This window comes from Limulus polyphemus, unplaced genomic scaffold (assembly GCF_000517525.1).
Source record: "Limulus polyphemus unplaced genomic scaffold, Limulus_polyphemus-2.1.2 Scaffold5599, whole genome shotgun sequence".
NCBI lineage: Eukaryota > Metazoa > Arthropoda > Merostomata > Xiphosura > Limulidae > Limulus > Limulus polyphemus.
Genome location: NW_013671209.1, coordinates 2,927 through 15,694, shown reverse-complemented (window position 1 = coordinate 15,694; position 12,768 = coordinate 2,927). Strand labels below are relative to the sequence as shown.

The 12,768-nt window shown below is 31.8% G+C and overlaps 1 protein-coding gene across 1 annotated transcript in view; it reads right to left on the bottom strand.

The window, feature by feature from the left end:
• LOC106472774 (chloride intracellular channel exc-4-like) overlaps positions 1–7,942 on the bottom strand; it is a 33,409-nt gene extending 25,467 nt beyond the window's left edge. The window contains exon 1 of the mRNA XM_013933431.2: positions 7,766–7,942. Within this exon, the coding sequence (XP_013788885.1) occupies positions 7,766–7,843 (78 nt within the window). The 5' untranslated portion in view covers positions 7,844–7,942. The remainder of the gene's footprint in view (positions 1–7,765) is intronic.
• Between the last annotated feature and the right edge of the window lie 4,826 nt (positions 7,943–12,768).

The window sequence follows — 12,768 nt, the reverse complement described above, 5'->3', positions numbered from 1 at the left end:
TGTATACAAACAATCTATCAAAAAATACATACATTGTAATTTGTAAATCAATGTTTGCAAGACTACACTATAACTCAATAATTCTTCTTCCTTATTTTTATATAACAGTAATTTTAACTGCAATTTTAAAAATCTTAATTTCAGTTTATATCAGAGTTTCAAAAGTTTGTCAGTTCGATATTTTTCAAGATCTGTAAAAATGGCATATAAATTTGTGTTCGTTTCTACAGGTTGAAATGTATTTTCACAACGTTTTGAAAATGAGAGAAACCCATGTGTAAAATGCACAAGACTATTATAACTATACTTAAACGTCACGTTCAACTAGGTAGGAAAATATTCCATAATAACGTTTTTCTTTCTACAACAACTGAGCGAGCTACATTGTCTAACTGGACACGCGAAACTGTATCATAATCCAAGTTTAGATAATGCCCGTTCCTTCCAAATTGTTTCAAATTTCTTCTTAACCTTCATTTTCTGATATTCCTCTCCAAAACAAGTTTTACTCAGTTTACGAGAAATAAAACTGCACACACTTGTATTTGAATGTCAAATAATGAGTTCCATCTACAGAATAAATAAATCCAGCAAGGTAAACACTGCGTTCTAAAATAATAATAATAATGCAAAAAGTAAAAAAATTCTCAAATTATTGACGCGAAACTTCCGACGCAGAAGGTACAATGTCGTACCTTCTGCCAAAATGACCAAGTGCTTCTAATACTAACGATACCGCTGTACTAACAACAATGATAAAACCGCTTCCATTTCTCCGCCGCTGCTCAGTCGCTTAAGCCTTCTTCCAAAAAATTGTTGTTGTTTGGTTATGTTTGTATAATGGCGGTTTCTACAAAAGAACTTCCCAAGTAAGTTCAATGAATTACCCGACGATTCTTTAAGTTATTATTCTTTAATGTCAACGCACTTGTTGGAATTAGGCATCTCGTAAAGGTTAAAACTTTGATCTACATATATATATATACGCGCACATACAAATAAGCATATAAAACAGGTTTGCACTAAACATCAACACGACGTCTTATCAGGACTAGTTAACCTGATGAAACTGTTTAATATTTGTTAATCGTTTTTACAACTCGTTTCTGAGAAAAACAAAATCAGGAAATTTACAAACCAAAGTCTTATCTGATCTTGTAATTTGCAAGAATCGATTTGACAGAATTTTTAACAGAGTGCTTTCAAGATCTACATATTTTCTGTTTTCTTAAAGTTATTCAACTGTTACTGGCAGTTTTTGCTTCTATTAACGAAACTAGAATACTAAAAATAGAATATGTATGTAAAATTTAACGTTCAATCCTAACTGCTATGTTAATTATATGAATACCAAATTAAACATAGTACCCAAATATGTATCCTTTATATTCAAAAAACGAATAAACTAATTACAAGAGTGTTTGAACAATATAGCATGTATCTGCACCATATATAATAATCAGCTTTGACCTCAATTCATACCCTTTAAAAAAAAAGAGAGATTGCAAATCAGTGTTGAAACACTATTTGATGATAATTATAATGCAAACAACTTGTATTTAGCATGCGTAGACTAAAAGAAATATGTTATTGTGATTGATTGAAACAGAATTCTATTCCCAGGAATCACACCACAGTAAATCTAAAAGTAAGGACAGCTAGAACACAACAAGGGTGTTGTCTAATTGGTACAAGTCACTGACTAATAAGCTTTTCATTCAATACCACAACTCAAGGACATTAGGTGATTGACAACTAATAGACATAATAAGAATGAGGAAAAATGTGATTTTCAAACTATTAAAAAACAAAAACATCATAAAAAGTGGCAGAAAATTGTATAAAGTAGTTTTGCTATATTTCATTCAGAGTGAAAGATCTTCACAATGTTTAAATATTTGTGTGATACTTTCTTTTAATACTTTTTGTGAGTTTATGTTACTCATTTCTGAGTAATCCAGATATCTAACATCTCTAAAACCTTATACTTTTTTTCTTCTCTGTTGTTGTTATCTGATACAGTCTGGTACACTTAAAGGTTTCTAGTGCTTACAATAACTAACAAAAAAAAAAAAAAGAGTAATCAAAACATTAGGGAAGAAGGAAATGTGCATAAAGTCAGTCATGGCTCCAGCTTTTCTTAATGGGGGAGGGGCAATTTAACAGTAGAATTTATCCATTAAAGCATTTGTACAGAACATGTAAATAGCAATTTTCAGCTTGAATTCTGAAAAAAAGTTATTCTTCTTTAATATCTTATTGGATTTATTATTACTACTACTACTACTATATATAACCTCCATATTAATGTTATATACCAATACTTCTACTTTAAAAAACTTTTATAGACAACAAGGAATCATTTGGTCCTTCAAAGCTGTCCTTGCACACACATTAACCATTTAATTCTCATGAAATCACTGATTTCCTTCTTAAATTCCTGTAAAGTAGTGGCCTCTAATACAGACAACAGTAACTCATTCTACAAGTCAAACACATTGTTAGAAAAACAAAATTGTCTTAACTGAGGCCTGGTCTAACTGTTCCAAATCTTCAATTTGTGTCCTCTCATCCTATTATCTTTAGAGGATAGCACAAAGAAATCATATGCCTTTATCCTGTCTATCCTCTGAATAATATTTTAAATTGATCCAACTCATCCTGTAATACCTGAACATCCTCAATACAACTAAAAATATCCAAAAGTTTAATGTCTTCAGTAAACTTTACTAATTATACCTTATTAATACCAAAGGCCCAAGCACTGACCCCTGAGACGCACCTTGGTAAATGGTGGTAAGTACAAAGGTTGAGAGACTAAGAATAGTTACAGCACCAGGGCCAGATAAGGTTTCTTTCACTGTGCTTTAAAGGTGGTCAAAGAACAGATAAACAAACCTCTCTGTAATTTCTGGTGGGTCAAGTGCCTAAGGATAAGAGTTGTTAATGTCATTCATATTTTTAAATGGGATGATAAGTGTTGTCCTGGAAAGTATAAGCTATTTGCTCCTTCTACTACTGAAGAGTGTTGATGGCAACTGATTCCATGAGCTAATCATCCAATAAGAAAAGTGACCTTCAAAAATTTAAAGATATATCCTCTCATCCTAATATTTTCATAAAGCACCACAAACAAATCAGACGTTTTTCTTAACCAATGCCCACACAATCTTTTAAAACTTCAGTAAAATCTATATCACCCTTTTTTTTCTGAAGATAAAATAAACAATGAAATCTAAATTTATCTCTGTAAGTTAACCCTTCCATCCATAGAATCATTATAGTATCCCCCTCTGAACCCTTCCCAATAAGTCAACATCCTTTCTTGATAAGATCAAAATTATACATAATATTCCAAGTGAGGCCTAACTAGTGATTTGTATAAAGAATATAATTACCTCTTTTAACTTGTATTCAACATGTCTGTAAATACATTCTATAAATATATTAGCTTTACAACCAGAAATGGATCATTGCTTCAATGACTTGAGTTACTTATCCACCACTATGTTAATATCCTTCTCTTCAGTTGTGCTACAGAGAAGGTTCGGTTCCTATACAGGGTTGCAGAATGTCCAAAATCTTTGGGAAAAAAATTCCAAAAGTATGAAGGACTGGTGTGCAATTTACCCAAAACTTGTTTTAATTTTTAATTAAGTCTCCTGTGGATGTACAATAAAGTACTTCTGCCTCATGGTTTCTCTAAAGCATTAAATAAACACAACACATCCATCTCAGTTTTAACTTACACTGATGTGGTACTCAGATACTATTTCCTTTCAGCTCGAATAAGACATTGTGTTGATGATAAAATTAATTCTACATATTTAACAATTTCCACATTAATGATTTACTGAAATTTAAGATGGAGGATTCTTGACATGAGAATGTTCCTTTCAGCTCTACAGTAAAATCTTTTGAGTTCTAACCAAATCCTTCAGCACACACTGTATGTGTGCAACTATTCTGCACACCTACAAATTAAATGTATAATCATATTTATGATAATCCAAATGCATTACCTTAACCTTCCCATAAAAATACATTATTTTCAAAATATTTGTTCAACTTACCAATTGATTTTGAGCAATTCTGTTCTATCTCAACATCATCAATACAGCCAAAAATACCCAAGAGTTTAATGTCATCAGCAAACTTTAGTAATTTACTAATTATGCACTGTAAATATCACGAATGTAAATAATAAAAAGCAAAGGCCAAAGAATTAACTGCTGAGACTCACCAGTAGCAGAGCTGGGTGATTTAAATGATTAATCATTATAATTGATTAGTGTTTTTGATTATTCCAACAACTGATTAAGTTATGATTAAATATACTGCCATGAAAATAATTATATAATGAAAATTAGGTTTCTGATTATGCCAACTATCCAAGTAATTGAGATATCACTATTATGTTTGTTTTTTGTTTAGCACAAAGCTTTATAATGGGCTATCTGTTCTGGCTCAGTTTAAAATACATGAGTTCATATACACATGTGCACACATCAAGTATATACACTACCACTTTAAATGCTGTAAGTGTATCTTCGCAAAATTTGGTAGACATTTAGTAATGATTCCAAGTATTTTGTACACAGAAATTCAGATATTTTGATGAAGTATTTTTACTAAAGGTTTGTAAGTACGATTCAAATGTTTGTCTTCAGTAAAACTTTATATTTTGTCGATTATTTTCTCTACCATAACTATATGGGATCTGTCAATTTGACGTCGTAACCAATGTTGTATGATACCAAAATTTGAATTATAAACTACAATTTGATACCAAACTTATTGACATAAATTCATCAAATAGTAGTTCAATAAAATTTTGAATGCAAGTCAACAAACATGATGACATGACCAGTGACACATAGTGATAAAGTTAATCGATTAGCAAATACCACTAACAGTCCAGCATTTTTACCTTCTCTTACCTACAATCAAATTAACTACTCTATGAACAACCCCTCTATTGTGGTTTTCTTTATCTTTTGTGTGGTACTTTATCAAAAGCCTTTCTAAGTACACCAAATCCACAACCACTCCACCATTCAGATAACAAGTAACATCTACAAAAACATGTTAATAGATTAGTAAGACAAGATTTCCCTTTATTGAATGCATGATGGCTCTATTTTATTATATATTTCACTTAATAATTTAGATTTCTTTTTTTTCTCACTCAGTACAAAAGTAAGACTAAATGTCCTATAATTTTCAGGGCAACTCTTATCATTCCATTTGAAAATAGGATTACATTAACAACTCTCTAATCCTTAGGCCTATAAAATGAAAGAGAGAAGCTCATATATCTGACCTTTGATTTCGTGTAAAACACTGGAAACAATAAACATTGTCCATTCCTAGCACTATATTTTTAATTGCTTAATCTGTCTTTTTACCATCAAGGGATTAATATCTAAGTGATTAAGGAAATAAAAATCCTTTGTGCCAAGTACATTGCTAACGTCCTCCCCTGTAAAATCAGAAGAGAAATGATTAAAGGCTCGACCATCTCATAGCTTTAAACAAAAACATAGCATTTTGCTTTCTTTAACCAACCTGAAAAACAATTTCTGTGTAACATTTTCAGCAGTTTCTAGTAATTCGTCTTTGATTTCTTAACTTCCTTTTAGCTATTAATAAAATCATAAGGCTATCTCCTGATTATTTAACTGTGATAGAAAAAGCAAATAGAAATTCTGAGTTTAAGAATCAAAAAAGTTCTTGTAGCACTGTACAGTTCTTCTGTACATGATTTTGATGAAGACTCATTTGAGTATCATGTGTACTTTTTGTTCACTTTACTAAGGAAGGATATCAACATGTCAAAAACAGTGCCTAGGTGGGTGTACTATATCATCTTTTGTTTCAGTCATTTAAGCCACATTGAGATGCTTAGAGTTTGGGACATAATTTCTCCAGAATAAAAGAGAATTAGAAGTCTTGATTAGATGTTCAACACTGTTAGTTAGCAATTTAAGTCTTACAATGATTGGAAAAGTAGAAAATATAAAATACAATATTAGAAATAATAGTTTTAACCTTTAGTAGTATATATTGTAGATACAAACTCTATTTTGCCATTATTAATAAACTTGTGAAATGGCTTACCTGGAGATGTGGCTTATCATAATATATACATAAATATATGATTTCTTATAAAATGTTAACAATTTATATTAGTAATCTTTCAGCTCAAATATCACCCTACCAATATTTACACTTTAGTTATGTGATTGATAAGGGAAGACAAAATTGTTGCCACTGGAACCAATATCAATTCTGAACATAAGATGATAATATTCAGCAAGTATTTGCTGAAATGATTCATGATCTGAGCAACAGTTAAACACAAAAGTATATTCAGTTACAATACAACGAGTCACAAATTAAAATACCTTATATAAAAGGTTGGCTTTTATTATTATTGTCTCTTAAACATATCAATATATAAGTAAGCAAAAAGTATTCAAAGGTCACAAAATAAAAATACTTAATTAAAAATCCTGTATGGCCATGAATTTTGTTGAATATATGACTAATTGTGATATTCTGTAATAATGTATATTTATAGTGGAGCTAGGTGATTAACTTAATAAATTATCTATGAGCTTCAATTACATCAGTAACTGACATGTAAAATAACTGATTAATTAAATTGATTAATACCACAAAAATAATAAACTAATCAAAATTAGTGTTTTCAGGTATTACAGTTTTTAATTATTTCAATTACCCAAGTAATCATAATACCACCACTATGATTTCTTATTTTTCAGTTTAATGAATTAGTATTATAACTTATAAATATAATCAAGTAATTGAAATTACTGTTTCTAAGTATTACCATTTTTATTTATTCCAACTATCCAAGTGTCATGAGAAAAATCTATTAGATGAATATAATTGATTAATGAGCCCAATGGTCAATAATTATCAAATTCTATTAATTACCAAGCTCTAATTTGTATATGGTTATCTTTCACCTCCAGAATTACATAATGGCTATAAGCTATGATGAAAATCCAAGTATTTCTAGATGGTCTATTTTAGTAGTGGAATAAAACATTTGGAAATACAATACTGAATATCAAAGATGATAGCTCTTGGCTTTCAATGCCCACATGCAGTCTCCTTCTGTGATAAAAAAATTTCTTAAGATATGACCTTTTCGAATGGCTTGCTTAGCAATGTGCATACATTATATTCAATTTTTGTTGGTTAGCCAAGCAGTAATATTCATGAAGAGCAACAATGAATGTGGTGTAAATACCAAGTGAAAGAAAAATTCTATCAACATGCATATATTTTTTTTCCTAAAATTGAGATTATACTGTGTCAAAACTTTTTATAAATACATAATGACGTTGTAATAATACAACAAATATTTTAAAAAAAAGTTGATATCACTTTTATCAGAGAAAACTTATAGAAGTGTAAAATATCAGAATCAAAAAGCGGGCTCATTTCCGAGTATGATTCACTAGCAGTAGCACTGAGCTCTGTAATTTCAATTTTTGTATTCATCTTAGTAACACTAGCATATGTGATAGGTGACAACCTTTCTACCAATACTGCTGTTTCTGATCCAGCTAAGCCTATCTTCCATTTTTTACATGCATGAACGATACTTTCATGTAATAGTGACCAATACTGATAACTAATAGTATGTCATTTCTCAATAACTTGTCAGTACAAAAGACGATACTAATTATTAAGCTTAATTTCATCCTAATATTTCAAAATTTTTACTCACTCTAATTATCAGTTCTATCTCGGGAATATCTTGCGACTCACTCCCATCAAGACTACCATCATGATTTTCTTCCGACATTGTATTCCTCCTTTAAAATCCTTTATATTACTATATTCCCAATATCTGCCGCAAAGTCAAACCCTACTCCAATATCCACTTCCTTCTTGAATAATATCGCCCTCTAGCATCAAACTACTAAATTACCAAAATAAAAAAAGTAAAAAATAGTGTGAGCGCATGAGTCAAAAATTAAAACCGTATTTTTTTCACAGAATCATACAATTACATACAGTTTCAAAATAAAAGTGATGTAAAAGTAGCATTTCACATCTTTTGTTTGTCTCCCGTAAGTAGATATATAAAAGAATATTAATTTCTGAACACCTCCATGTTTTCTAATAAACCTAAAATAACTACCAAGTCAGATAGGATAGGATCAGAACTCCCATATTGGGCTGAACGATGAAGAGCCCAAGATTCTTTGAAACGCTATTTAACTACGCACTATAATCAATGGTGCGACGGTAAAATAAACAAAAAGTACTTGAGCTATTCCAATGATTAATGGCATTTTTTATAATATATAATTTGACTTTTGGAATAACTGTTTAATAGTTACAATCTCCTATCATGTAATTGAAATATGTTGTTTAAACAATTATTTTAAAGTAATTAATGTAAAGCATAAAACTTTCGTTATTATAAAATGGGTTTAAAATGAAAAATTTTATGCTCCTTTTTTGTTGTATGTTCATTTGGTAACACTGCTTGGTACACTTAAGAAAAATGTTAACAGGAGTGGGCTGTATGACGTGTTTAGGTCCACATTCTATAGCAATGTACATGTTAAAGCTCTACAATGATTTATTATCCAATTATCCTGATTTTCAAGGTATACACATACCAGAGCCCTGCCATTTATTAGATAAAATAGTGATAAAAGCGGCGCTGAATTCCGATTCTTTTTTTCTACTTCTGATTTGTTGAAAATTCTGCCATACATGTAATATTTTATATGTCATAAAAGCGAGCATTTCTGGGGAAATGAAATGCTTTCTTTGTCCAGAACTTCAGAAGGCGTCTCCACTGATACTCACACACACGTAGTTTGACTGAAGTACATTTGTATTTTTATTGTACACTAGTCAGCGTTAATATTCTTTCAGTATTAACTATTGTTATTACTATATAGTTTTTAACACAACTTCTAACTAGCAAATATTTTAAGTGCATAAAATGATAGTTATAATTATTAACAGCTAAGCACTATGAGACTAAAAAAGGTACCTTATCGATGCTCCGCACCGCTCCGGCTCCACAACACCCCTGGGTATAATAGTTTCAAAAGTTACAATTTAAACACTCAAAGTTTACGAAAGCATTAATCTTAAAATCTCTGATAGAAATAACCTACTGCAGATGTTTGTTTATTCCATATTCCCCATAATTTGTCAGTTTTGGATTCAAAATCAGAGGTGTGTGGAAATAGAACTCCAGATATATCTATTTTATCACACAATTTGTTGCCCAAGGAGTCTTTCTTTTATTATAAAAAATCGCCAATTGGGATGGACATGGACAATGAGAGATTTGCGCTAGTCGTACGAACTTTTGAAGCGATAGAGTGAAAGCAGCTATTCAACACCACGAACAGCCAAACTTTGCGCTATTCTTATATAAGGATATGATCGTCACTTTTGTAGCACACCTACGACTCCTAAGTGTGAAGTGCGATTTTTCTTTCTTTTTCTTGGAGGTAACGGGTGCGAATTACGGAGCTTCGGATCTACAGTTCACCACGCTAACGATTGCGCTGTGTTCTGCTCCCAAGAGAATGAGCTTTTAATGCAGGAGAGATATGTATAAAAAGGTTGAGAGGTGAATGACAGAAATTGTAAAGTGACTGATATATAATATTACGTTTATAAAAACAGTGTGATACACTATTCGTAAGGCAACGTAATCAGTTAAAATATACTGTTGAATCAATGTGTTGGATAAATATAGTAAGATGAATTAGGCATTGGTGCGACATCATAACCAGGGTCAGTTACTGGAAGAGACATCAAATACATATATAGAAGGTGATGGAGAGGTGTAAGTAGCTTCTTTGGAGGATAAACCTCTTTAGTGAGCAAACTGTCGATTAAGACATTTTAGTTTTAAAACCCTGAATGATATATTATGTAAGAAGCTGGAAAAGATGTTTGACGAGAGGTAAACTCCAGATCTATCTATTTTATCACACAACTCGTTGCCTAAGGAGTCTTTCTTTTATTATAAAAATTGGGAACTTATTATTATTAATATTACTAAGTAAATTGATTTTATAGACTGAACGAATTACACGAATAGCCCGACACTCTATAACCAGTAGGTGATCACAAAATGAATCCAAAAAGTGTGAGCATAAATTAGACACGAGTAGGTGGTCTTGTATGTATAATGTCAAGGAGGTGGATTAATCCTCATGTTCATCCAGGTAAGCTTTTCACAAGGATAAGATGCTGTAAAACTTTATGACTCAGCATATAAAAGTGAGCTTTGCAGGTCAAGTGTATTTAACACTAGATGAAAGATGAATAAGAATGTGACTGATCTGAACATTAAAAAGTTCATGGTTGTGACATTGTCGAAACTTCTTTCGAATGAGACCAGATAAAAATGCTTTGATCTGGGTAACATTGATGTTCAGACACCATTGATGACAACATGTGAAAACTGATTGATAGTGATCTGTAAAGACTTGTTGATAGTAATAGTAGTTGAACAGGATACAACAGAGGCAGTGTCAGCAGCATATCTGAAAACATTAATATTTGATGGTTGAGGTATATCAGCTACATACAGTATGTAAAGCAATGACGAAAGTACTGATCCTCAAAGAACAGGGGATAAGATATTAATTAAATGATCTATAGATGTTGCTTTCTGAAGAACAAACACCTCGTCGTCTGTAAAGATATGAATTGATAAGCTAACATAACTTAGTGGGAGGGTCATTTTCCATAGTTTGTAGAGCAGATATTATTGCCAGATTGAATCAAATGCTTTTTCAAAATCAAAAGGAATTGTACATGATAGTTGTTATTTTATTAATGCGATTGTCCCCAGTGGGGCAGCTGTAAGTTTTCGGATTTACAATGCTAAAATCAGGGGTTTGATTCCCCTCGGTGGACACAGCAGATAGCCCCATGTGGCTTTGCTATGAGAAAAGACACACACATCAAAGCGATTGGAGATAGTGTTGGAAAATCTGAGTAATTGTTCCTATATGGCAAAAAAAGTCGAAAATGTGATTGATTACGTGGTAAAAGGTGATGGTTGGAAGTAAACCGATACAGTCATGTGACAAGATTGAGTTCAAAAGTCTTACTAAAAACACTGGTGAGGCTAATAAGATGGTAAGAATTAACAAAAGTAGGACCTTTATTAGGCTTCAAGAAGACTAAAGTAACGAATAATTTCCAAGACAATGGATAATAACTAGTTCAGAGGATCACATTGTAAAGTAGAGCTAATGAGTAAAAGAAACCTTGTGGTGCCTGACGGAGATGGAGGTATATATTATTATTTTCCCCAGGAGCAGTATTAAACCAGCATATGCGTATTTGCTAGTCGGATATCAGATACTGTTAAAGAGACAGCAAAAGATTATCTGAAATGCTATTTATATATTCAATATGCTACAGGTACACCACCGATGTTCCTGATGGTTCCAGAGCCTTGCCAGATTATCCGTTTTGCCTGACCAACATGTGTGCTACAAGACCATGTAACATGTTAGCTTTCCCCTTAGTATGTAAATGTTTCGAAATTTTGGTATATTTTTTTTTAGTTTAGTTTGAATGCAGACAGTCGCTCAGGTAAGCTCCTCAGCTTTCCCTTCCTTTGGAGCACACGAAACGTGAATTCACTAACTGGAACTTAGCCGTGTTTTCTCAAAGAAAAATAGCTTGTGATGTTGTGAAATAGATGGATGTCTTTTCTTCAGTTAATCGGATAATGACCAGGGATTGCCATGCTCTTACTCTTGGATTGCAGTGGATGAAGTCGACATGTGTAAGGTAGAATTGCGTTCAAACCTGGCTTTATTGATATTATCATGTTTTGTACATAAAGCCATGTTTGTCACTGTAAAATATACTTTTTCGCTTCACGTTTTAGCTGATAGTTTTACTATCTTTAGCTTTAACGTTTGCATACCTAATAAAGGATACGTTTTGTCCAATGTGGTTTAAAATTAGTGTTTAGATTGTAATATTAACATTGGAATTTATTTTAGGTATTACTTTTTCTTGTTAACTTTTTATAGTGTACTTCACACTGAACTGGTAACTGAAATAGTAAGTAAGGTTTCTTCACACCTTTCTTACAAGTTCCACATCCACCATAACACACTCGCCTTTGTGTTTTGTATTGAGTTTGTTTCTACTTTGTTTGTTGTTGTGGTATTACCTGTTTTACATGCAGAGCAGTCAGTTCAACATGCTGACTGGAAGTTCATAAGCTGCCAAACTATGGAGTGTGACTAAGTATTTCTTCAAGGTCAACAGGAAGAAAGAGTCAAAACTGAAAGCTGTACAAGGACAAAAATGTATATTTACAATCACAAAATAATAAAATATTATAATTAGAAAAACATAACAAAGGCAAGTGTTCAGTGGTGCCAGTCAAGCTGATAAGAGGAATATGAAAACCTAATTCAAAATCTCTCATCAGTTCAGTGTGTCTCCCTTGTAGGATAAATTAAATCCTAAAACTGAAATGGAAATATTCTCTAATATATATATATTAAAACAAAGTTATAAAAGTTAATTGAGCTTTACCTGGATATATCACAGAGTAGATAAGCAGGAGAAAATTTTAGTTCTGTGACTACGACATAACATATTGCAGCATTTGCTGTTGCTGCTAAAGTATGTATTGATCTTTACTTGAATGTTTGTGTTTTAAGTTGAAAAAGATTCTTATTGAGGCAAATGACATTTTCCACAGCTCCA